At 50.0% G+C, this 22,009-nt stretch overlaps 10 protein-coding genes across 19 annotated transcripts; 6 read left to right on the top strand and 4 right to left on the bottom strand.

Annotated features, from left to right (window-relative positions):
* The first annotated feature begins 16 nt into the window (after nt 1-16).
* Nucleotides 17-2,334, top strand: LOC112346477 (pentatricopeptide repeat-containing protein At4g02750-like). Its single transcript, XM_024675517.1, has 2 exons — nt 17-2,082; nt 2,181-2,334. Exons 1-2 carry the CDS (start codon nt 17-19, stop codon nt 2,332-2,334), a joined length of 2,220 nt encoding a protein of 739 aa, XP_024531285.1.
* LOC9633456 (EEF1A lysine methyltransferase 4) lies at nt 2,244-3,716 on the top strand. Of its 3 annotated transcripts, none has more exons than XM_024675591.1 (9): nt 2,244-2,514; nt 2,584-2,697; nt 2,783-2,851; nt 2,927-2,946; nt 3,010-3,062; nt 3,124-3,154; nt 3,217-3,298; nt 3,375-3,511; nt 3,584-3,716. In XM_024675591.1, the coding sequence occupies exons 1-9, from the start codon at nt 2,343-2,345 to the stop codon at nt 3,629-3,631; spliced, it is 726 nt and encodes a 241-aa protein (XP_024531359.1). In that variant the 5' UTR covers nt 2,244-2,342; the 3' UTR covers nt 3,632-3,716. The 3 variants fall into 3 exon arrangements, with proteins under 3 accessions (XP_024531359.1, XP_024531358.1, XP_024531360.1); XM_024675590.1 differs by having other exon boundaries at nt 2,992-3,062; XM_024675592.1 differs by lacking the exon at nt 3,584-3,716 and having other exon boundaries at nt 2,992-3,062; nt 3,350-3,496.
* Nucleotides 3,717-3,759: 43 nt separating this feature from the next.
* Nucleotides 3,760-5,826, top strand: LOC9633455 (enhanced ethylene response protein 5). Of its 2 annotated transcripts, none has more exons than XM_002970776.2 (12): nt 3,760-3,932; nt 3,985-4,121; nt 4,167-4,260; nt 4,327-4,482; nt 4,541-4,630; nt 4,689-4,745; nt 4,804-4,865; nt 4,915-5,002; nt 5,053-5,129; nt 5,182-5,256; nt 5,330-5,435; nt 5,488-5,826. In XM_002970776.2, exons 1-12 carry the CDS (start codon nt 3,768-3,770, stop codon nt 5,614-5,616), a joined length of 1,236 nt encoding a protein of 411 aa, XP_002970822.1. In that variant the 5' UTR covers nt 3,760-3,767; the 3' UTR covers nt 5,617-5,826. The 2 variants fall into 2 exon arrangements, with proteins under 2 accessions (XP_002970822.1, XP_024531356.1); XM_024675588.1 differs by having other exon boundaries at nt 5,182-5,260.
* A 60-nt stretch (nt 5,827-5,886) lies between these two features.
* On the top strand, nt 5,887-7,974 carry LOC9632942 (type I inositol polyphosphate 5-phosphatase 4). Its single transcript, XM_024675587.1, has 9 exons — nt 5,887-5,977; nt 6,049-6,175; nt 6,257-6,332; nt 6,405-6,509; nt 6,562-6,931; nt 6,989-7,179; nt 7,252-7,360; nt 7,422-7,570; nt 7,635-7,974. Exons 1-9 carry the CDS (start codon nt 5,963-5,965, stop codon nt 7,762-7,764), a joined length of 1,272 nt encoding a protein of 423 aa, XP_024531355.1. The 5' UTR covers nt 5,887-5,962; the 3' UTR covers nt 7,765-7,974.
* LOC9632941 lies at nt 7,595-9,920 on the bottom strand. Of its 7 annotated transcripts, none has more exons than XR_002992453.1 (6): nt 9,791-9,920; nt 8,787-9,715; nt 8,194-8,724; nt 7,975-8,126; nt 7,890-7,905; nt 7,595-7,832 (listed from the first exon to the last, which is right to left on the bottom strand). XR_002992453.1 is itself a non-coding variant. In XM_024675585.1 (4 exons), exons 1-4 carry the CDS (start codon nt 9,807-9,809, stop codon nt 8,025-8,027), a joined length of 1,581 nt encoding a protein of 526 aa, XP_024531353.1. In that variant the 5' UTR covers nt 9,810-9,920; the 3' UTR covers nt 7,856-8,024. The 7 variants fall into 7 exon arrangements, 2 of the variants coding, with proteins under 2 accessions (XP_024531353.1, XP_024531354.1); XR_002992454.1 differs by having other exon boundaries at nt 7,595-7,828; XR_002992451.1 differs by having other exon boundaries at nt 7,890-8,126.
* A 139-nt stretch (nt 9,921-10,059) lies between these two features.
* On the bottom strand, nt 10,060-10,973 carry LOC9632940. Its single transcript, XM_024675589.1, has 5 exons — nt 10,733-10,973; nt 10,587-10,671; nt 10,422-10,511; nt 10,184-10,341; nt 10,060-10,133 (listed from the first exon to the last, which is right to left on the bottom strand). Exons 1-4 carry the CDS (start codon nt 10,915-10,917, stop codon nt 10,249-10,251), a joined length of 453 nt encoding a protein of 150 aa, XP_024531357.1. The 5' UTR covers nt 10,918-10,973; the 3' UTR covers nt 10,060-10,133; nt 10,184-10,248.
* A 448-nt stretch (nt 10,974-11,421) lies between these two features.
* On the bottom strand, nt 11,422-12,673 carry LOC9632939. Its single transcript, XM_002970621.2, has one exon. It carries the CDS (start codon nt 12,538-12,540, stop codon nt 11,521-11,523), a length of 1,020 nt encoding a protein of 339 aa, XP_002970667.1. The 5' UTR covers nt 12,541-12,673; the 3' UTR covers nt 11,422-11,520.
* Nucleotides 12,674-12,770: 97 nt separating this feature from the next.
* LOC112346476 lies at nt 12,771-13,786 on the top strand. Its single transcript, XM_024675516.1, has 2 exons — nt 12,771-13,476; nt 13,605-13,786. Exons 1-2 carry the CDS (start codon nt 12,771-12,773, stop codon nt 13,784-13,786), a joined length of 888 nt encoding a protein of 295 aa, XP_024531284.1.
* A 54-nt stretch (nt 13,787-13,840) lies between these two features.
* LOC112346475 (phospholipase A1-Igamma3, chloroplastic-like) lies at nt 13,841-14,491 on the top strand. Its single transcript, XM_024675515.1, has one exon. It carries the CDS (start codon nt 13,841-13,843, stop codon nt 14,489-14,491), a length of 651 nt encoding a protein of 216 aa, XP_024531283.1.
* Nucleotides 14,492-20,561: 6,070 nt separating this feature from the next.
* Nucleotides 20,562-21,985, bottom strand: LOC9633454 (uncharacterized protein At5g02240). Its single transcript, XM_024675678.1, has 9 exons — nt 21,778-21,985; nt 21,668-21,727; nt 21,513-21,613; nt 21,353-21,448; nt 21,224-21,304; nt 21,103-21,171; nt 20,855-21,055; nt 20,714-20,800; nt 20,562-20,667 (listed from the first exon to the last, which is right to left on the bottom strand). Exons 1-9 carry the CDS (start codon nt 21,953-21,955, stop codon nt 20,614-20,616), a joined length of 927 nt encoding a protein of 308 aa, XP_024531446.1. The 5' UTR covers nt 21,956-21,985; the 3' UTR covers nt 20,562-20,613.
* Nucleotides 21,986-22,009: the final 24 nt, after the last annotated feature.

The following is a 22,009-nucleotide window of genomic DNA, read 5'->3' as shown; positions in this document are numbered from 1 at the left end:
AGGATGATTCGCATCGATGTTCGTCGCAAAAACTGGGAGATTACCCACTCCAGCGGTGTCCAGGGCCGAGAATTTCGTGCATCAACTCCGGTGCTGCCGGGATCTCTCTCGCGGGAAGCAAATCCACTCGCGCATCCGGGATTTGGATCATCGCCCCAGCACATTTGTGATGAATCACACAATCCAAATGTATGGGAGGTGTGGGAGCACCAAAGATGCACTCGCTGTCTTCACCGCTATCGATCATCCGGATGTTTTCTCCTGGAATATGATGCTCCAGGCATTTGCCACGAATGGAGAACTGGGCAGCGCACGAGATCTCTTCGCGGAGATGCCAGATCGAACCACTGCTTCCTGGAACACCATGATCAGCGCCTACGTCCGCCAGGGATTGCCGAGTGAGGCGATCGCTTTGTTCCACCGGATGAAGAACCCTAGTGCTGTGACAATGACCTCCATGATTGGGGCATTTGCCCAGAACGGGGATTTGTGCAAGGCCAGGGAAATCTTCGATAGAATGGATCAGCGCTGCGTCATCGCGTGGACAACGATGATCAAGGAGCTCGTCTGGAGTGTAGATCTTCTCGACGAGGCACTGGCTCTCTTCCAGCGGATGCCGAGCCACGATGTGATTTCCTGGAACGTTGTTCTTGCAGCGCACGCTCAGAGTGGAGATCTCGATCAAGTGGAAGCGATGTTCTTGGCGATGCCGGCGAGAAACGGGGCGTCCTGGAACGCGCTGATTGTCTGCTACGCGCAGATCAAATCCATCGATGCGGCTATGGAAATCTTCGAGCTGATGCCTTGCCACGATGCCGTGGTGTGCGCGACGCTGATCATGGCGAGTTCCAGCGCTGGAAATCTAGAGGAATCGGAGAGGATCTTTGCGAACATTCCCGATCGAAATCCCGTGTGCTCCAATGCGATCATCGCTGCGTATTGCCGCTGTGGAGATCTGGTGAGAGCTAGAGAGCTGATCGAGGAGATGCCCAATTCCATCTCTTGGAATTCTCTCCTTTGCGCCCATGCCCAGAGAGGGAACCTTGTAGAGGCAACACGAATCTTTCAACGTCTGGAATTTCCCAGCTTGGAATCGTGCACGGCTATGATCAGAGCTCTTTCTCTGCGTGGAAAGATCGACGACGCAAAAGCAGTGTTCGATAGAATTCCATTCCGGAATCTGGCGGCGTGGAATGCCATGGCGTGGGCATTTGCGCTGCGAGGGCTTGTTCTCGACGCCAAGAACACGATCCAGCGAATGCCACGGCAGGGTCTGGTGTCGCGCAATCTGATGCTGTCGATCTACACGCAGGAGTCGAGATTATCCATCGACGAGGCGAGATCAGTGTTCGAGGAGATGCCGGCTCGAAATATCGCTTCCTGGACAGCGATGATCCAGTGCTGCTTCATGGCCGGGGCTCTGGATCTCGCCAAGGTGCTGTTCCAGAGGATTCCATCCCGGGACTCAGTCGCGCACGCAGCGATGATCACTGGTTTCGTCGACAAGGGTGAGATTATCGACGCCAAGAAGGTTTTCGATGGAATGCCCAGCCAGGATCTGCTGCCGCGGACTGCAATGCTTGCCGGATTTGCGCGGCACGGGCTTGTGTCGGATGCCAGACGCTTGTTCGATGAGATTTCTATCCCTTCCTCGCCCCAAGATCCTGTTCTTTGGAGCGCGATCATCGCGGCATACTCCTACAAGGGGCAATCCAACGAGGCAATCGGCCTCTTCCACGCGATGAAGCTCGAGGGCGTTGATCCGGACGAGGTCACATTCATGAGCATTCTCCATGTGTGCAGCCACGACGGCCTCTTGAGCCAAGCGTGGGAGAACTTCCTGTCGATCGCTGCCGATCACGGCATCCAGCCAGTGCAAGAACACTACGCGTGCATCGTGGATCTTCTCGGACGAACAGGGCGATTGCGAGACGCCGAGGAGCTCATCGATTCCATGCCGTTCCTGCCCGATCCCGGCGCCTGGGGGAGCTTGCTCGGATCATCTGGCATCCACTGTGACGAAGAACACGGCGCATCCGCCGCAGAGAAGGTCCTGGCCATGAACCCTAAAAGCCTGCGATCGTACGCCCTCCTGGCGAACATCTTTGCCGCCCAGCCCAGGAATCTTTTCAAAATTTGACATCTTCTAACTTAAGTAAAGGCTTTTGTTTTGGCGCTAGGGGATTGGAACTCCGGACCGCGGATCCCAAACACACATTCCAAAGCGGCTCAGGATCCAAGGCTTTAATTATCAGTAATTGGGATTGGCGCAAAGCGGTTGGATTGGATCCGGGCGATGGATTAGGGCAGAGGGAGAGGAAGAGAGAGCGATAGGCGGAAGAATGACGCGAGGGAATCCACAGGCGTATGGCGAGGCGTCCTACTGGGACAATCGCTACAAGAACGATTCCTCCACATTCGATTGGTACCAGCGCTACGCAGGTCTGTCGGCGCTGCTCCAGAAATATGTCCCAAAAACTTCGCGGATCCTCATGGTCGGCTGTGGGAATGCCGGTGAGCGATTTCCTTCTCTATTTTCGGCTCTACAGGATGTTTACTGTGAAAATCACTGCGATTGAGCAGCTATTTCCGAGGATATGGTGAACGATGGCTATCAAGAGATTGTCAATATTGACATCTCCACGGTCGTGATCGAGGCAATGCATCAAAAGTATCAGCACGTCCCCCAGCTTAAATGTACGTTCGTCGGGAAATTGCTTTGGCTGGCTTGGCTTGGCGTTTAAAGTTTTGGGTGGATGTCTTATTTGCAAGGTCTACACAGATATGACAATGGATGTGCGGGATTTATCAACATTCGAGGATGGATCTTTCGATGCTGTTCTAGACAAAGGTACTAGAGTTCATCCCAAAGCTTATAGTTGCTAGCATAAAAATGCCCCTTTTGTTTTTTGGCTTCTTTGTGCAGGCATGCTGGATTCACTCCTGGTGAGTAGCATGAAACTTAGTGATTTCTCTTGAGAGAGTTTGAAGTGTATTGCTCTATTCCAGTGTGGGACTAGCGCAGCCATAAGTGCTGCGAAAATGCTTGAAGAAGTTTCAAGGTGAGGCTGTCAGCTTCCATCTTTTCGTGCAAGGCTGACTTTGTTTCATGCATGCAACCAGAGTTTTGAGAGGAGGATCTTCATACATCTTGGTAAGCTTTTCCTCTTTCAATGTCTACAAGAGATTCACACTTTAGTGTCTTGTGCTATCCAGGTTACATATGGTGATCCTCGAGTTCGATTGCCACACTTGCAGGTTCCAGCATTGAACTGGAACATAACACTTCACATTCTTCGTAAGAAATCTACTTCCAAAACTTCTCTTTGAGTATATAACTCCTTGACAGAGTCACAAAAATCCTTTGCTTGCAGCCAGACCCGGGTCACAGAAATTTGACGATGTGTCGTCCCCGGAGTTTTTAGAACCAGTTCCCATCAACGAGGATGGCTCAATCGGGCCACACTCAGCTCTAGACTCGAATTTACACTACATTTACGTTTGCACGAAGGTAGGTTCTAAATTTCTTTTCCATGAAATGACGAGAAAAGAATATTTTTTCTTCTTTTTTGTTTGTAAGCAGACTGGTGATGTCGGTGCAAAGAAGGGTGGAAGGCCTGGGAAGAAGTGATGGAAGGAATTCTATTAAGATAGATTGGCTAACTTGTTTTGCTATCGTCTATGAGGAATCGAACCCTTGCCTCCTCTTTTGTAAATATTTATTTCATTTAGTGAGAACCCTAGCTATGGAGTGGCGGGGCGGGGCGATGGAGGGAAGCGGCGGCTTCGTCGATCGCAGGCTCGCGGATTATGTGAGCCTCATCACGGATTCTTTAGCTAGCCAGGATGGATCGGCATTTGCTGCGGCGCTGGCGATCAATGCCACGAATTCCTACGCGGAGACGGTGTCTTCCTGCCTGGATCACACAAAGGTGCGTCGCCATTGAGTCGAGGAGCATCTCTCTCAGCTGGTTTTTCCGCCAGGATCCTGCGAGGATTTTGAAACAGGTAGACAAGCACGCACCGCTGGGAGAAATGCTACTCCATCACACGCGGGCAATGCAGTGCTACCATCAGAATCGCTATGTGGACGCCTACAATTCCCTCGAGAAATCGGCAAAGTATGTTGATCTTTGATGGATTGTTGGATACCAACTGCTCCATAGTGCTTTCTTACAAGAATATCGCAACTGGGAATCAACGTGGGCGATGGAAGCGCTTCATGTCATCGTCTACGCTCTTCGCACTGTCGGGGAGATGGTATCTTTCTCACTGTCTTTTTGTTCTTTCACGCTCCTCTGAAAACTCGAGTTTCATTCTTCACAGGCTGACAGGGAAATGGCGATGAATGGGAAGGCACCGGATAAGCTCAAGGGTGCTGGCTCGTTTCTTATGAAGGTTTTCGGTGCCATTCAAGGAAAAGGTCCCAAGCGCGTCGGTGCTCTCTACGTTACGTGCCAACTATTCAAAATCTACTTCAAGGTTTGGAAGATCTTGTCGCTGGTACAGACAGATCGATTCTGGCCTTTTCGTTGTTCAGCTGGGAACAGTCCATATGTGCCGAAGTGTGATCAGGAGTATTGACACATCTCGGTTTTTCGACTTCGAAGACTTTCCTGCCAAGGATCGGGTATGCTCGTAATGCCTTTTTACAGCCATGAGAAGTGCTTAACTCTATTCCCATGAAGGTGACTTATATGTATTATACAGGCCGTCTAGAGGTTTTCAACGACAACGTCTCGGCAGTAAGTGATCGTGCAGAAAAGCTTTTCTTCTCGCGCTTACTTTGTTATGATATTTCAGGCCGACCGAAAGCTCACATATGCCTTGGAACGCTGCGATCCTTTCAAGAAGGCGAACATAAGGTATGTTCTGTTGTTGACGTACTTGACGTTGTAGTAACGTAGCTTGCAGGATGATTTTGAAGTACCTGGTACCCGTGAGATTAGCACTCGGGGTGCTACCAAAAGAGAGCTTGCTTACAAAATACAACCTGTCCGAGGTAGCAAGGTGGTAGCAACGACTGTTCTTCCTGACTCTTCCTTTATGCAGTATATTGACGTTGTCCGAGCTCTGAAGCGAGGAGACGTCAGATTACTTCGACGTGCCTTGAAAGCTAACGAGAACAAGTAAGACGGCACTGTACTGCTTCGACACAAAACTTACGCTTTCCCCTCTCAGTTTTTTCAGATCGGGTGTCTATCTCGTCCTGGAGAAGCTCGAATCCCATGTCTACAGACGACTTTTAAGAAAGATGTGTGTAAGCCACCACCGCAGCCACCGCAGCCACCGCTCTCGTGTCTCACGCTTCTTGGTGCCACTGTTACAGATACAATATCCAAAAGCAGCGGGATCCTGGCCGCGCCCACCAAGTCAGGATGGAGGTGATCCTAAAAGCTATGAAGTGGCTCGAGGTGGACATGGACATGGACGAGGTGAGCTCCACTGATTGACAGTGCTTGAATCTAAGGTCTTGAGTCTCTCCAGGTGGAATGCTCCATGGCAATTCTGATCCACAAGGCACTGATGAAAGGCTACTTTTCGCACAAGAGCCGAGTGGTGGTGCTGAGCAAGCAGGACCCCTTCCCGAAGCTCGCTGGGCGACAACAACAGTAACAGCAACAGCAAAAGTAAGGATTTATTAGTCGATTTGGATCGCAACAAGAGATTTGGAGGCAGATTTGTGAGCTTGACGTGGCCGGCCGCGGCTCTAAGCTTGAATTTCTTAGTGGTGAGTTTCGTGATACTTTTTGTGATATTTCCGCGGCCTTTTTGGCACGGAATACCCGCCATGGCTATTCAAATGGTACACGTGGAGGTTGTATATAAGCTCGGGTTTGTTTTTCCCTTTTCCCCCATTCTTTGATTGCTTCAGTTTTCTTCGAGAGGCTTGATGGTTTGGGTCGATTTGTGCTAAGATTTTGTGATCTTTCCATGGTAAGACTAGGTCAGGAACGGTGAGATGAAGAGCGGCGAGGTAAGCTTGCTATTGGGAGAGTTTTGGATCCTAAACTGAGCCTTTTTGTTCTCTCTTTTTCTTGCCTGCAGGCAGCTGGGTTGTGGAATTGCGACTGCCTCGGCTGCTGCCACTTCTTGAGGAAGCTTCTGCCATGGAGATCTTGTGACTATGAGTTCAATGCGGATGAATGGCGATGCTCTGACTGCGAGAGTGAAGGTATAATCAATCCATTTGCTTGTTTGTTTGTTTCTCTCGTTGCTAAACGACTTTGTTATGTTTTTTTCGTTCTTGTTATAGATGAATCTGGGGTTGGATTATATTCCAGGAGTTATCAAACGCCGGTAGCTCTTTCAACCGCGTTCCAAAACTTCCGGTACTGATCAGCCAGTCGCCTTGAGGGCTCTCTCTTGTCTTTGCCTGAAAGTTCTCGAAAACCTTGTGCTAGGATACACGCCGGAACCTGGAACGTCGGCGGACGGATTCCTCCATCGTCTCTGGATTTAAGTAGCTGGGTCTGCTCCCAGACACCGGCCGATATCTACGTCTTCGGGTATTTCCAGCTCGTTATTTTGTCCTTCTCCTGACGCTTGTTATTCCCACAGCTTCCAAGAGATTGTGCCTCTAAATGTTGCAAATGTGTTTGGAGTTGAGGATGACACTCCAGCTGTAGTATGGGAAACTTTGATACGGCACACTCTGAATCGTGGCTCTAGGAGAGCATCATGGACACAAGAGGAGGAGACAGCATCAACACTTGGTTACGTTGGGGAGAAACAGCCTCTCATCGCACCGCTCATGTCTCCAGATTTCTCCGAGGACAGCAAGTTTCCCGGACAGTATGTCCGGATTGCGAGCAAACAGATGGTCGGACTTTTTATCAGCGTTTGGATCCGACGTGAGATTCGTCACGTTGTCAGCAACGTCAAGGTTTCCTCCGTTGGTTGTGGAATTTTTGGCTACCTTGGAAACAAGGTAAGACTTTCTCGTTTTTAACTGTGGCCAACCTTTGCTGGTTGTACCTTCTCTCAGGGATCCATTTCGGTGAGCTTGTCCATCCACCGAACAAGCTTCTGCTTCATCTGTTCACATTTGACTTCGGGAGACAGAGAAGAAGATGACAAGCGCAGAAACACGGACGTGAGGGAGATCTTGCGCAGGACTAGCTTTCCACGTTCTCTCAGAGTCTCGCAAACTCTACCCGAGACTATTTTAGAGCACGAGTAAGTATTTTAGAGCAAATCTCATTCACGTGGGCGTGACTTGAATCTTATTTCTCTGTTTTTAATTCACAGAAGGATAATCTGGCTTGGAGATCTCAACTATCGGGTTGCTCTCTCCAGCGACGAGACAATGCGACTTATTGGAAACCAGGACTATTCTTCTCTTCTAGCGAAGGATCAGGTAGTCTCCAAAAACCTTCACACTTTGATAGCTAAGCTTATACGACTGTTTGCCTCTTCAGCTCAAAGCACAGCAAGGAAAAGGTCGTGTTTTCGAAGGCTGGAAAGAAGGACACATCAAATTCGCCCCAACATACAAGTACATCCCCGATTCCGATGCCTATACGATGAACGGCGCGTCTGCGAATGGAAGAACACGCGTTCCTGCATGGTATGTCAATTGTTTAAGTGGAGAGAACTTAAAAAATAACTTCTATTGATTCTCTCTCGTACAGGTGTGACCGCATTCTATGGCTGGGAAAGGGGCTCGACCAGATCGCCTACTTGCGCTCCGAGTACAGAATCTCGGATCATCGGCCAGTGAGCGCAGTTTTTACAACGCAAGTTGAGTGTGCAGACAAGTAAGTTACTCAAGCATTTCTTTGTGAGCCGTTTCGTCAGGCTTCCTCTTTCCACGACGAGAATCTAGCTGCCTAAGAGAGGATCAGGCCGCAGGAAAGGAAAAAGTGTATGTAAAACTTTTTTCTTACCAGTGTAGAAGTATCACTGGTCATGAACATGGAACACAAAAAAGTGAGAGCTTTTCTTTCGTGAGCTTCAAAGGTTCCAACTTACCGGCTGTAGCGTCTGTGCTTGGAGGCTAATATAATCGTTCTCCAAGTTAGTTATAAGATGGCTGATAACTCGCCTTTCTGGCATGTCCTGATGGACAGCTCTAGTGTGTGCTTGCTCAACTTGATGATCTTGCAGCACTGTCTCCGAGGTGCCTGAGACAAAAGAAAAAGAACCATCCAGATTGAAATCCAATCGAAGAAAAAAAGTAGTTGTCATTACCTGGTACCAGGAGTCGTGCACGGCTTGTTTCTCGACACTGATCAAATTGATCTTGGACAGTGCGTCCTTTCTCCTGCATTGGCTGGCAGCGCCCCTCGAGTAATTACTGAAAGACTGTCCATTGCGCTGAGGCACGACGGTGTGCATGAAGAACATGGTTGGCCGCTCGCACGAGTCCCTTGGCACCGCTCTTGTCCTGAAGCCGAATGATTCGTCCAGGCTCGGGACTCCCCAGCCAGCGAACGTCCTTAGTGGATTCTCGAGCACTCGTGGAGCAAGCAAAAGTCGCGTGACTTGCACAGCCCATCCCCATGAGACTTGAATCGACCAACTCTGCTGCTTGCTGTAGCACACCGCCTGCTGCAGCACCCCGCCTGGATCGACGCCTGCTGCCTGGAGCAGATGCTCCACCGATTTCTGCCGTGACATCCCTGGAAACAGTGGATCGATCCGGTCCAGGTGGTGCAGCGAGAGCAACGGAGCAATGGGATGAGCACCCAGGATGCCGGATGCGTCTCCGTTGATATCCAGCTGCGAAACCACGAAAGAAAAATCACTTTTTCCGATCCAGAAAGCACAGGAAAAAGTCGTACCTGGTGGAAGCCAGGCTCTTTGATCAGTGGAACTCCCAGCTCCAACAAGCACGCATGAATTCTGGAGCTCCCTCCGTAGAGATCAGCGTACCTTTCCATGCACTCGTCCAGAATCTCGCTCAGCTCCTCGACCAGGGGATAGCTGATGGCGTAGCCGGCACCACCGTAGGCCATGTTGCCCGTGCAGCAGCCATCCACGGTGTTCTGCCGGTGCGTCTCGGAGATGCCACCAATGTAGTAAAACTTGGTGTGATCATACTTGGACAGAACTCTTGCCACGTTCTCGGCGAGAAACACTGTGTCATCGTCCCCGACGACAAACCAGTGCACATCCGGAAGCCTCAACCGGAACATCTCCACGGCAATCCGGCATATCCGAAGCTGCTGCTTCTGACGCTTGCTCGGAGGTTGGCCCGAATAAGTGTAGTTGAACCGGGAGGTGTCCTCGGACACCATGAGCGGAGGCAAATTGTCCTCGCTGGATCTGGCTACCATCTTGTCCAGCCACACCGCCCCTCGCATCTCCGGCCTCCACCATGCCTGGATGTAGCCTTTCCTCTTGTCCCAAACCTCGGAGCCTGCCGCAAGGCCGAAAACTATGTTTGCGAGCGTTGTTCTTGGACTTGGACTATCTGTTGCTCTTGCCTTCAAGGGGAGCGCTCCTGCTGCTGCCGGTGCTGCTTCCAGATTCTCTGCCGCTGACAGCGATCCTCCTATTGGTGTTTCTGTCTTGATTCCCCCTCTTCTGGAGATTTCACCTGTGCAATCTGGAGCTGGAGTGGGACGATACAGCTGGAAAGATGTGGATCCATTCATTGTGAGAACCGTGTAAACCCCTACCACAACGAGCAGAACCAGCAGGAAGCTATGATAGCTGAGCTCGAACTTCATGTTTCGGGACTCGAAAGAGTATCTCAGGTCTCCCATACCTTTTTAAGGCAACAACGGATCAGCACTAAATCAAATCACCATTAGGACATGCATCCTTATACTTTTATCTTTACCTTTATGCACGAGCACCATTGTATTGTTCGGTCCAATTGTAGCAGTCCACCGACTTGACTGGGTATGATTAGACTAGGTGTCAATTTGTGGTAGCCCTCAGCCCGTCTAAAAGCGTCCGTGCGCAGTCCGCGCTGCCCGGCCACTGTCCTTCTGGTACTTGAAGAACGAGTGTATACACCTAGATAGAAACGCTTCAGTATCAAGAAAGGAAAGAAAAAGCAGAAAAGAAAAAGAACTCTAGATACTATACATACACCAACCTTGCTCTCTGTCTTGAGGATTTTAAACAGGAAATGTCGTAACTCATTGTTCGCAAGAATCCTTAGCTCCAACGTATAGCTCCTGATTTAGTCAAAAGAGGATTTGGATGCCGTGTCCGGATTTAAGATTACCTCCTGCTACTGTCACGATCTGGGAAAGAGTCCACCTTCAAGAGCTCCGCCTGTAAAACACGCGTTTAGAAAAAGAAAAACTTTTCTCTTGATAGAAAACGGAGCACGTTTTCCACGTCGGCCACGGTCTGGTAGCGAGCGAGTAGTGCTCGTCCAACCTGGAGGGATGGAATGGCATGAATGAATGATCTCAGAAGATTAGCTTATACGCGACGCCATTTAGTGGGACTATTCAGACCTCCTCTGGTGACCCCAGCACTATAAATTGAGCTGGTCCGCTCGTAATTGTCAAGTTGAATTCCTTGGCCTCTGGATCATGCGCTAGAAGCTGCCAGCGGCCAGCGGCCACACAGAGAAGGCCATTTAGATAAAAGAACGAGAAAAAGCAAAGAAAGAACACTACCTCAATTCCTCTGACCTTGTCACGCTTCCAAGAAGATGGATACAGATACTCGTAACCTCGGCCTCGACCTGGCACCACCGAGCAGCTGCAAAGCAAAATAGATCGATCGATTACTTGAAATAATCCACACTTAAAAATAGGCTTGCATTGACGATCGCAGCTCGCAAATGCCCGGGCGGGGATTGCCCAGCAAGCAGAATGCCGCTGCGGCGCCGGTCACAAGCAAGAGCTTGGCCGCCGCTGGCGCCGCCGCCGCGCGATCTCGAGCCCCGGCGCATTGCACAGACAAGAGGCAGCGGCCATAACTGCTGGAACCTAAAATATTAAGCATCTTCTTTAAACCCTACACCCCTTTGTGAGAAATGTTTTAGCTATAGCGAAGGGGTGCGTCCGACCTTATTGCCAAAGCGCGGGAAAACAACGCCCACAACAGCGCAATGAGCGAGAAATCGCCACCGTCTCCCACGGGCAAAGCTGGCGCCAAGAGCAATGCCGCCAAGAACAATCCGTCCTCGCCCAAGAAACCAGCGGAGAAGCAGCAGCAGCAGCAGCAGCAGCAGCCGCCGCAGCAGCAATGCACCACCAAGGGCGATGACCCATGCTCGACTGAATCATCCATGGTACTTCCAGCGGCACACAACATGAAAAAAAGTTTTCCACGACTCTGATGATCTCTGCGGCTTGTGTGTGTGTGTGTGTTTTTTTCCCATCCCTTTTTGAACTGGGATTTCTCGCGATGCAAACACAGGGGCACCAATCGAATTCCAGGAGGGCATCCGCGGCATCTTTTAAGTTCGGCACGGAGAAGCGATTCAGTTACCGCAAGGACGACGGAAATCCGGGACCGGGATCATACGACTGCTAGAATTTGAAACAGGACGGATATTCCTAGGAGATTCCCCAGAGAAACTACCACATTTTCTGTAGAACTCTTTTAAACCATCTTTTTCTTGCTCTTGTGGAGGAGATGCAGCACGATGGCGCGGCACGAGGTGATAATGTTGCGGATCTGAATCACCTGCGCCTCGATGAGCGGCAACGCCAACTCCACTTGATCCACGCTGTTCTTGAGCGCCTTGACGCAGTCCGCCAGTGCGCGGTCGTCCTGCGGATCCCCGTGGATAATGAGGGCGCGCAGCTGTCGGACCCATTGATCCACACTCTGGAGCTCGCACAGGAAAGAGAATGGCGCCTGCTCGTTCCGGCTGCTGATCTCCTCTTTGACGCTCTTGAGCAGGCGCACGAGCGGATCGAGCCAGAGGGGTTCTTTGCTAGCGCGGATGCCGAGGGGCTGGGATCTCCGCTCCTTGCTTGGCAGCCTGGGCTGGACGGTGAGCGCGACCGCGAGAACCAGGAGCACGAAGATGGATGTGCTTCTGGTGCCGTGGAGAGTGGAGAGGAAAACCCGGCTACCATCATCAAGCTCCTCGACCTCCTGGTCTAGCTGTAGTGTTGTTCTTCCACCATCAGCTTCGAATTCCCAGATGGCCAGGAGAGTTTGAATGCCCCTTTCGAGGTTGGCCCTCTGCAAGCTGAGGCGGCTCGTCTCGTTGCTGTCGACGATGCTGCTGGTGGACAAGAGGGGCATCGTGCGAATGCAGCTGTCGAGGAGCTGCCGAGCGCGCATCGCCTTCCTGCTTTGTACCGATTGCAAGGCCAGCTGCACAAACATCTGGTAGTAGCGGACGTCGGCGATACTCCTGACCAGAACGTCACAGACGCCCAGGAGTTTGTCCGTGTCGCACACGCACGCGCGCAGCCAATTGGCGTCCCGATCCTGCAAGGCTTGCTGGAGGTGATCGGGCACCAGCGCCATCATCTCGCCCTGTGTGTGACTCACCAGATCCAGCGCTTGTTGGATCCATGCCAAGCTCAGGTAGCTGCCGTTGCCCATGGCCAGGGACTCCAACCCCGCTGCCAGCTCCAATTCAAACATCTCCACGCCGCCAGCCATAGCGATCGAGATGCGGTGTGGAATTTGCTCTGGATCACTTACTTAGAAGTGGACTCTCTACATCTTTTAGATGCGACTATATAGACTGATGAGCAAAGATGACTTTCCGGGCGAGAATTTTCCAGGCAAAAGGCCTGGCTTGTCTTCGAGAAGCCGTGCTCGCGAAACCATTGACGCCTTGCTTTTTGAAAATGGATATGCTTCGTTTAGGGTTTTGAGTTTTAGGGCACATGGTGGGTTGTGCGATTTGCTTGGCGGACGAGCGCAGCGATCCCGCGTTCGTGGATGGCTGCTTCCATGGCTTCTGCTACCCCTGCATTCTCACGTGGTCGGAGGCGATGCTGGCCTACTCTTCCACCGGCGAATTCCTGCGATGCCCAATCTGCAAGGGAGGTTATGATTCGCTCGTCCACGGCGTGGCCATGGAGGACGGGGTGAGTATCTTCTCCAGGCACTGTCTCGTGCATCCCCATCGGAGCACGCACAAGCTCGCGCTCACGCCGGCACAGATGTGGCGGCGCAAGCGCTACAGCCAGGAATTCGAGGGGGATGTCGTCAGGGCGGCTGGGACGGGGAGGGATTGCAGCAAGTACCTGTGGGATTGGATCGTGAGGGAGGTCCAAGCGCTGATGCTAGACAGAGATGTGACGCTGGTGGCACATCTCGTCAAGGGGGCATTGGAGAGACTGCTGAGGACAAGTGGGAGAAAGAACCTGAGCGACATGGCGCGATCCCCAGCGGCAGCCATGGATTGCGAGAGAGTGGTGGCGCCGCTCTTGGAGCCTTTCCTCGATCGAGACTCCGGGCGGTTCGTCAAGGAGATGATCAAGTACCTGGCGTCGGGACTTCCAATCGACGCCTATGATCGCCAGCTCCAGGGAAACGAAAAGGATGCGATGATGGTGGAGGAGAACAGTGATCCCGACCTCGCAACTAGTTTGCTTTACTGGACGGATGAGAATGAAGAGTAAAAGTTGAGTGAAAGTTTTCTGGTCAAAGACTCGATACCGCCTTGCGTAGGGTTGACCCTGGTTGAATTTTGACTGTTACGTTTCCCACTCGAGACGAGAAGAGAGGAGATCAACGCGAGAATTTCGTATATGCTTTCGTATATGCAAACTTCGAAAGCGATACTGCTATAAATCCTCTGCCACAATCTCAGGATTCCAGCAGCAATCTACACGATGGGAGAAACAAGAGTTCTTTAGGAAGCGATCACGCCAAGGAGGAGCTGATCGATCGATAGGCGTATCAACAATTGTCCAAGCCCATCAAAGCCTCGGGAGCGAGCATCGAGATCATGGCACGAGTTCCATTGTCACTGTCATTCAAGAGAAGGACGTTGGAGAGAGAAGGAGATTCATTGTCATTCTCATTCAAGAGAAGAACGTTGGAGAGATCTGAAGGAGATGGTCATGGCGCGCGCGTTGTGGAGCTGGAGGAGAGGCAGCTGGTGCTGAGCTCAGGCTGGCGGGATGCATGCCACTGGAGTCCGCTCCTCCCGCCCGCCAACGCCTCCATCGACGAGCGGCTCCGGCGGGAGATCATCCGATACGGCGAATTCGCGGAGGCTTGCTTCGACGGCTTCGAATACAGCGAGGGCTCGGAATTCTGTGGAGACACAAAGTTCTCCAAGGAGGAGCTCCTCCAATCCGTGGGACTCCCAAGCACGGGATACGAAATCACGGCCTATCTCTACGCGACATCGCAGCTGGGCTTGCCCAGTTTCTTCAAGCGCTCCAATTCCAACGCCCAACCCGGCGACGACTCGTGGACGTCGGACACCAACTGGATGGGCTTCGTGGCGGTTGCCACGTCGGACGAGGCCATCCGACGGTTGGGACGCTGCGACATTGTGGTGGCCTGGCGCGGGACGGTGACGCAGCTCGAGTGGATCGGGAACCTCAAGGATCTCCTCCGTCGACCCCACGGCCCAAAGTTCCAGGGGTGATTGTCAACGAGGACAGCAGTGATATCATCTCGCTCATCTTCCACAGGTTCCCATGGGCCTACACCCATGTTGGCACCGCGACATCTCTCCGTTTCTGAGGGAAGATGGTGGCTTGACCGATCTGCACAACTTGGAGGCCTTGCTTCACCTGGTTGATGGCTACCAAGGGCCGAGCAAGCCCTTCAGTGTCTCGGGCACCCGGAATATCGCACTGGTGAACAAGAGATCGGACTATCTCACGGCAGAGCTTGGAGTTCCAGCAAATTGGTGGTTTAAGGACACCAAGCCTCGGCCTCAAGCTGATCCGTAGGATCAAGCTCAGATTGACACGTATAACTGAAAGGTGGCACGCTTGCAATAGAGTTTTGATTTGGGAAACTTAGTTCATTCGATTGAATCTGGTAAATATCTTGATTTGAAAAACTTTGACACAAACAATTTGCTTGCGTTGTTTCCCTTCTTGAGCTCCTTGGCCACAAGGGAGTGCGGTGCAGCTGAGGAGATTGATGATGCAGCTGCAGTGAGCAATCCATGGCCGTGGCCAAGGGATAGATTCCTTGGGACCTAGCAGGAGTATCTGGTAATTAAGAAAAAATCCTGCAGCAAATTATTTAATGCATAGCTTCAATTTACTTTAATAAATATTAGCATGTATGTTTTCAGATTTAATTTTATTAGTTGATATGAACCAAGCGTCACTTGAAAATTATATTTGCAATACTTGAAAAGAGAGAGCAGCTGATTCAAAACCAGAGCAAACAACATAACCTGCAACTGCATTTTTTATTTTACAATCATCAAATATATTATTTGTTATAAAAATAATCCACCATGGATAATTAAAACTAATAGTTATACATATAGATTATTATGCTTTAAACTTGAATAAAGATTTCCATTCAAGATCAGTTTATTCCACATTTTCCTTTAGAATCTTATATCAGGAGAATCTTGAATGCTCATCCTAATGGAAGACTATGATTCAAATGGTTTTGAGAGTTGATGATAATGGAGCTTGCATGCACTAGGATAAAAGTTTGTTTTAAAAGTTTTAACAATTTCTTTTGATGATCACTTGAGGTTGCAATATCTAGAATGCAAGTAGTGATAAGAATTACTTCCATTTTGGTTTCTATCATCACTAAATGATTTTAAAAAATAAAATAAAATAAAATAGTCAACTTGCATGATCAATTAATCATACTAAACCAAGATGAGTGCTCCAAAGACAAGATGTGCATTAGTTTTGTAGCTTATTTATCAATATTAGCTTATAAATAGTGCTCAAGTCCATATATACCACCACCACCTTCCTATCCTAAGCTGGAGAGAAAGTCTTGAAAAAGTATGGACATTTCTTTTTGTCGACCACCATACTTTTGAAAAATAATTTAATGTGGCCTTCATTAATTACGGTAGATATGTGATTTGCTTAGGATATTTATTGCCAGATTTTATATTATTTCCATGACATTTGATGTATCCTCTCCTGCATAAATTGAGCCTTAGGACCATGATGACTTGTTTGAATGTAGGGAAGAATTAACATGCAGATGCAAAGTAAATAACCACCCTGGACTGCCTGTGCCACTGCTCTAGATTAGTCAATCTTTGTTAAAATAAACTAACTAAATTTAACTTAATCATCCTTAAACCATATAGATGAATATTAATCCCAGGGTTATAACAATCCTTCCTCCAGTCTGATCACATTTCTTGGCTCCATCTTTTTTTCCTCAGCCTGAAACATTTAATAGGAATTTACTTGAGATTCATTCCTTGTCAAAACACCTTTTAGCAAATATGGGGGATTTTAAATATAGTATAGATAATAGTTGGAAATATAAGTGATTATTTGGAACATTAATTTTCAACTGTGTCATTCCTTGTTTTACATCTAACTTGCCCAAATTCCATGCTACTTTAGTTAATGGGGTATCTATTTTCTCACATTAGGCCATTGGTATGTTATTCTGAACTCAATTTGACACTATTTTATATGCAAAAGTTGAATATAAGGAAATGGTGTTTTTTTGAGTGCATATTAAACTTTTGTTCATAGAATAATAGGCTTGGAATTTAGCTTGGAATTTGGCTCTAAACTTAAGTGTCTTATATTTTAGTGCCACTATGCTAATTGTTGTTAGGGCAGGGTACCGGGGGAAGTTTTTCAAGGGGGAAAATTTTTAACCCCTTGTTTCATGTACCCCACCAGTGACGTGGCAATGGAATTGGGGGAACCTGATGTCCCCCCCCAAAATTTCTCCCGGTGCCTGAAACCCGGTAGAACAAGTCAATAAAATAGTACCACGTATAAAAATAGTAATCATTGCTTAAAAAAGACAAAACAAATTTAACTGAGTTGGCAAAAACTATATTGATGACATGACATTTTAAACGTGGGTTACATGTAACCTTAAAATATTCGAAGGGGGAAGTTTTTTTTTCCAGGGTGAAAAAATTTCCAGGTGGGGGACACATGGAACCCCACCCTTATAGAAAAACTTGACAGAAAATAAAAAGTTATTCTATTTATGCATAGTGCATCTTAGCATGTCTTCAACCACTTGGTTGATTCACTCAATCTATTCATCTCTCTAAAGATACTTAAATTGATGTCAATCTTCATGAGCTTTGTAAAGCTTCTCCAAAATTCAAAGCTGGCAAGCATTGATTGGAAATCCCAACCCCATGTAATTAATCATCTCCTTGATGAACCACTTGGAGTCTTGATTGAGGAAAGGCTCCATAGAGTGGCGCCACCACACTATTGCCGTGTCATATGCAATGTGTTGACCAACATTGATGTTCAACTTTGTAATGAAAATTCATTATGTCACTTGAATTTATAATTCCCTCTAAATAAGAATGAAGAGTGAAAGTTCAGTGAAAGTCTTCTAATCAAATACGCAATACCTCCTTCCATATGATTGACCCTGTGGGGTGGTGTGGTTTGAATTTTGACTGTTATGTTTCCCATTCGAGAAGAGAAGAGACCAACGTGAGAATTTCGTATATGCTTCTTTTGACCCGGTGGCAAACTTTGAAAGCGATACTGCTATAAATCCTCTGCCACAATCTCAGCATTCCAGCAGCAATTTACACGAAGGGAGAAACAAGAAGGGGAGAAGTTCTTTACAAAGCGATCATCTGATTCATTGCAACCATACTCGCCAAGGAGGAGCTGATCGATCGATAGGCGTATCAACAATTTCCAAGCCCATCAAAGCCTCGGGAGCGAGCATCGAGATCATGGCACGAGTTTCATTGTCACTGTCATTCAAGAGAAGGACGTTGGAGAGATCTGATGGAGATGGTCATGGCGCGCGGGTTGTGGAGCTGGAGGAGACGCAGCTGTCAGGCTGGCGGGATGCATGCCACTGGAGTCCGCTCCTCCCGCCCGCCAACGCCTCCATCGACGATCGGCTCCGGCGGGAGATCATCCGATACGGTGAATTTGCGCAGGTTTGCTACGACGGCTTCGAATACAGCGAGGGCTCGGAATTCTGTGGAGACACAAAGTTCTCCAAGGAGGAGCTGCTCCAATCCGTGGGACTCCCAAGCACGGGATACGAAATCACGGCCTATCTCTACGCGACATCGCAGCTGGGCTTGCCCAGTTTCTTCAAGCGCTCCAATTCCAACGCCCAACCCGGCGACGACTCGTGGACGTCGGACACCAACTGGATGGGCTTCGTGGCGGTTGCCACGTCGGACGAGGCCATCCGACGGTTGGGACGCCGCGACATTGTGGTGGCCTGGCGCGGGACGGTGACGCAGCTCGAGTGGATCGAGAACCTCAAGGATCTCCTCCGCCCCACCGGGCTCGACCCCACGGATCACAACACCAAAGGCGTGAAAGTGGAGACGGGATTTCTCAGCATCTACACGTCTCCAGTCCCCGGCGATCACGACGGGATGAGCGCGAGGCAGCATCTCCACTCGGAGATCAAGCGATTGGTCGGGCTCTACCAGGGTGAGCAGCTGAGTATGACGTTCACGGGCCACAGCCTGGGTGGCGCGCTTGCACTCCTCAGCGCCTACGACGTGACAGAGCTTGGGCTGCCCGGGAGCAATACCCCGGTGTCCGTCTTCACATTCTCGGCACCCCGAGTTGGGAACCGGGGTTTCAAGAACAGGTGCCTCGAGCTCGGGCTCAAAGTCCTCCAGACACGCAATGGCGCAGACCTGGTGCCCAAAGTTCCAGGGGTGATTGTCAACGAGGACAGCTGTGATATCAGCTCGCTCATCTTCCACAGGTTCCCATGGGCCTACACCCATGTTGGCACCGAGTTTGAGCTCAGCAGCGACATCTCTCCGTTTCTGAGGGAAGATGGTGGCTTGACCGATCTGCACAACTTGGAGGCCTTGCTTCACCTGGTTGATGGCTACCAAGGGCCGAGCAAGCCCTTCAGTGTCTCGGGCACCCGGGATATCGCACTGGTGAACAAGAGATCGGACTATCTCAAGGCAGAGCTTGGAGTTCCAGCAAGCTGGTGGTTTAAGGACACCAAGCAGTAGAGCCCGTCTTTCTTCCATCACGATCATGGTGGTGGACTTTTACAAACTCATTCTTTTACGGAGGCCTCACGCTAACCAGTAGGACCAAGCTCAGTTTGGCACGTATATCTGGAAGGTGGCACGCTTGCAATGGCCTATAGAGTTTTGGTTTGGAGAAGTTCCTTTGATTGAATATTGTAAATAGACTGTTCATCTTGATTTGAGAAAACGTACTTTACATTTTCCTATATACATCATGACACAAGCAATCACGTCGATTTGCTTGCATTGATTGCCTTTTTGAGCTCCTTGGCAACTGCAGACGCCGAAGGAGCGGGAGGTGGCGGAGGGCCAGATTTCTCGGGAGCTACAGCAGCAGTATCCGGCGGCCGTGGCTTGTGTTGTTTGCTCTGGTATTGATTCTGTTGCTCCCTATTCTTGTCAGCGGCCGGAGCAGTAGCATCGGCATCAAATTCCTTCTTCCCCGGGATTGGCGATTGCTGACTCCTGTGGAAGTTCTCGTAGTCGGCCAATGGTAGCACAGCTTTGTCCATGACTATGGAAGATGGCATCTCCGTGGGGGTGCTTCCCCTGCTGTTAAAGTTCCTTCGCATCTCCTCCAGTGTGTTCCTCAGAACTCGGTTCTCGCTGTACACCAGATGGAGTTGCCTCCGTATGGAAGAACACATGGCCGCGACCTTGTTAAGCTCTTGGTTCTCCTCCATCCAAGCTTGCTGAGCTGCTGCCATGGAATCACTCATGCTGTCGGGCTTCGCTTGATCGTCCTTGGGCTCGATGCTGTAGAGGGTGATCTTGTCGAGCTTGAGAACCGGGGAGCTCAATCGTGACCAGAGCTTGTGAGGATTAGAGGCCAGAGTCTCAACCAAATCTCCAGGGACTCCCACTCGCCATCTTATTCCAGCGTACACCCGTTGCCCCAGGGGAAGGCTGCTGTGCGCTGCTACACTCCACCCCTTGAAGGCAGCCGGGGTGGTGCTGAAACCTTTTCTTCGTGTTCTTGTCATCGTTCCAGCGTCGGGGATCACCCAGCCATCGTCTTCCAAGCAGCCATTCACATTCTTGGTGCTGCTTGTTTTCTCCTTGTCAAATGCTTTGGCCAGCTCCGCAACACTCACGCCATTCGAGGCAGTCGCCTCGTCCGGCGATTCTTCCTTGCTTGGTTTGCGGCCCTTGAGCTCGATTCCCCTCACATTCTTGAGCAGCATGAAATCACCATTGCGCGGCTTGAGTGAAATGGAAAAGGAGGGTCGCTGCTGGCTCCAAGTTGGAAGCTTGAGCTGCGCGGAGATGGCGAGGCAGGAGCCCACGGGAGATCCCCAGGGCCCAAACCCTGCCTTGATCATCACACACACGGGCGCGTGGGAATCGTTGGGGAGAAACGTTACCCGGCATGAAGGCCCCGCCGCCACCAGCGTCGAGACGTGGAGCCCCAGCTCCTGGCTGCTGCCCATGCTCACGCCCGAGCAGATTGGCAGCCCCAGGATGTTGAGCGGGATCTTGGCTCGGAGCAGCGGCTCCTGCCCATCGCGCAGCTTGGCCGACGCCTTCATCCTCCCAAGAACCCTAGAATTGGATACACTGTAGACATTTACAAGATGTTCTCAACCTCCGAATACCGCCTCTACATCTCTCGCTTGCGCATCAATGTTGGCGATCTGTGAGAGCGACGTTGGAACAAATGCCGGAAACGTTGCGATTTACCTCTAGAACAAGTGCTTGCTGGGGCCTTGCGTCCAGTGCTTTGACACACAAGAGTGCCGCGTCTTCTCTGCTCATCATCCCTTCGATCTACAGAGGGAGAAGAAGAGTTTTGCGCGAGATGGAAACATGGCTTCTGCTTACCCCGGAGCTGTCTTCCACTTGATCAACTCTCCTGACCTTGAAACCCCTGACACCGCCTGGTTCGTCTCTTAGCATCGCTGGCCGGAGTATGGTGTATGGAACACCGAGTTTTGCGAGAGCAGCTTCGTCTCGGAGAGCGTCTTGTGCTGATCCTGACCGGAGCAGTGACTGGAGGCCTCTTGCTGCGCGGGAGCTTGCGAGCTGCACGGCGATCATCACAGATGAACATGCATAGAAGTGTATGTTACCTCTGAGACGTAAACAATGTGTTCCACTCCTTTCAACATCTTCTTGTCATTCTCAGCCAGAGCTCCCAGCTATAAAAGAAGAAAAAGGAGAAATTGTAACAGGAGCAAAGGAAAACACTACCTTCTTTGGGCATATAATGGCTCGCACTTCCTTGCATGCTTTGATCAGACTCCCCCTGTCGTTCACAGTGCCAACGATGGGCTTTACAAAATAGGCTTTTTGCATCAGACTGCCAAAGAAATCTCTTACCTCCACATAGGAACCAAAAGCATTGGTGGCAAGTTTCACGTCGCGAACTAGAACCCGAACTCGACAGCGTTGGACAATGAGAGACAGCACCACTAACTGCAACCAGAATTCTTGGTATCAAAAAGAGAGGAAACACGAGGAAAAAAAGAAGTTGCTCAACCTGACCAGTCTCGCTGTCTGCATCAGTAACAAGAACAGCATCTCTAACTCCTCCCTCTTCTTCTTCTTCTTCGTCTTGGTTATCGTCTTCTTTTTTCTCCTCTGCTTGTCGATATAAGTCAGATAATCCATTTCTCAATCAAAACACACACGTACCTGCAAACTTGGTAGATTGCACATCTGGTGCTCCATACCACTTCCTCATTTTCGGGCCTCCTGGAACAATGAGTTGAACAACGTTAGCGCGGGACGTAAGAGAGCCTTACCTTCGATGTAGTCGAGCAATTTGTCTCCAAAGGAAATAGATTTGTTGCCTTTCTCCATACATACTGTTGGTACTGCTACTTTCACCGGTGATAGCAAATTCTGCCTCAATCTGGAGCTCACCGGAAGGATATGACCAGCTTTTAAGCGTGCCCAGGAAATAGACGCGAATGCAACCATGGATTCTCTTATGTTGCTTCCTTGCTCGCTTGCCTTATCGCTTTCCAGTGGTGT

This window comes from Selaginella moellendorffii, unplaced genomic scaffold, assembly GCF_000143415.4.
Source record: "Selaginella moellendorffii unplaced genomic scaffold, v1.0 SELMOscaffold_15, whole genome shotgun sequence".
Taxonomy (NCBI): domain Eukaryota; kingdom Viridiplantae; phylum Streptophyta; class Lycopodiopsida; order Selaginellales; family Selaginellaceae; genus Selaginella; species Selaginella moellendorffii.
The sequence above is the reverse complement of the archived record's forward strand: the minus strand, read 5'-3'. Positions and strand labels throughout refer to the sequence as shown.

Bases quoted from the DNA above. Each gene is read 5' to 3' on its own strand.
- LOC9633455 (XM_024675588.1), top strand. From the start codon at position 3,768: ATGGAGGGAAGCGGCGGCTTCGTCGATCGCAGGCTCGCGGATTATGTG. The intron at 4,483-4,540 runs GTTTGGAAGATC...TTCGTTGTTCAG, and splicing joins TATTCAAAATCTACTTCAAG to CTGGGAACAGTCCATATGTG. The intron at 5,130-5,181 runs GTAAGACGGCAC...TTCCCCTCTCAG, and splicing joins TTGAAAGCTAACGAGAACAA to TTTTTTCAGATCGGGTGTCT.
- LOC112346475 (XM_024675515.1), top strand. From the start codon at position 13,841: ATGGCACGAGTTCCATTGTCACTGTCATTCAAGAGAAGGACGTTGGAG.
- LOC9633456 (XM_024675590.1), top strand. From the start codon at position 2,343: ATGACGCGAGGGAATCCACAGGCGTATGGCGAGGCGTCCTACTGGGAC. The intron at 2,515-2,583 runs GTGAGCGATTTC...GCGATTGAGCAG, and splicing joins GGTCGGCTGTGGGAATGCCG to CTATTTCCGAGGATATGGTG. The intron at 2,852-2,926 runs GTACTAGAGTTC...TTCTTTGTGCAG, and splicing joins CGATGCTGTTCTAGACAAAG to GCATGCTGGATTCACTCCTG.
- LOC9632942 (XM_024675587.1), top strand. The intron at 6,176-6,256 runs GTATAATCAATC...TTCTTGTTATAG, and splicing joins CTCTGACTGCGAGAGTGAAG to ATGAATCTGGGGTTGGATTA. The intron at 7,361-7,421 runs GTAGTCTCCAAA...TTGCCTCTTCAG, and splicing joins CTCTTCTAGCGAAGGATCAG to CTCAAAGCACAGCAAGGAAA.
- LOC9632939 (XM_002970621.2), bottom strand. From the start codon at position 12,540: ATGGCTGGCGGCGTGGAGATGTTTGAATTGGAGCTGGCAGCGGGGTTG.
- LOC9632940 (XM_024675589.1), bottom strand. From the start codon at position 10,917: ATGCTTAATATTTTAGGTTCCAGCAGTTATGGCCGCTGCCTCTTGTCT. The intron at 10,672-10,732 runs GCAAGCCTATTT...TTTGCTTTGCAG, and splicing joins TGCGAGCTGCGATCGTCAAT to CTGCTCGGTGGTGCCAGGTC. The intron at 10,342-10,421 runs GTCTGAATAGTC...CCATCCCTCCAG, and splicing joins TGCTGGGGTCACCAGAGGAG to GTTGGACGAGCACTACTCGC.
- LOC9633454 (XM_024675678.1), bottom strand. From the start codon at position 21,955: ATGGTTGCATTCGCGTCTATTTCCTGGGCACGCTTAAAAGCTGGTCAT. The intron at 21,449-21,512 runs GTTGAGCAACTT...TTCTGGTTGCAG, and splicing joins CAGACAGCGAGACTGGTCAG to TTAGTGGTGCTGTCTCTCAT. The intron at 20,668-20,713 runs GTAAATCGCAAC...TCGCTCTCACAG, and splicing joins AGCAAGCACTTGTTCTAGAG to ATCGCCAACATTGATGCGCA.
- LOC112346477 (XM_024675517.1), top strand. From the start codon at position 17: ATGTTCGTCGCAAAAACTGGGAGATTACCCACTCCAGCGGTGTCCAGG. The intron at 2,083-2,180 runs GTACGCCCTCCT...TTTTGGCGCTAG, and splicing joins AACCCTAAAAGCCTGCGATC to GGGATTGGAACTCCGGACCG.
- LOC9632941 (XM_024675585.1), bottom strand. The intron at 8,725-8,786 runs GTACGACTTTTT...GTGGTTTCGCAG, and splicing joins AAGAGCCTGGCTTCCACCAG to CTGGATATCAACGGAGACGC. The intron at 8,127-8,193 runs GTAATGACAACT...CTTTTGTCTCAG, and splicing joins TGCACGACTCCTGGTACCAG to GCACCTCGGAGACAGTGCTG.
- LOC112346476 (XM_024675516.1), top strand. From the start codon at position 12,771: ATGGTGGGTTGTGCGATTTGCTTGGCGGACGAGCGCAGCGATCCCGCG. The intron at 13,477-13,604 runs GTTTGCTTTACT...TTCCCACTCGAG, and splicing joins TGATCCCGACCTCGCAACTA to ACGAGAAGAGAGGAGATCAA.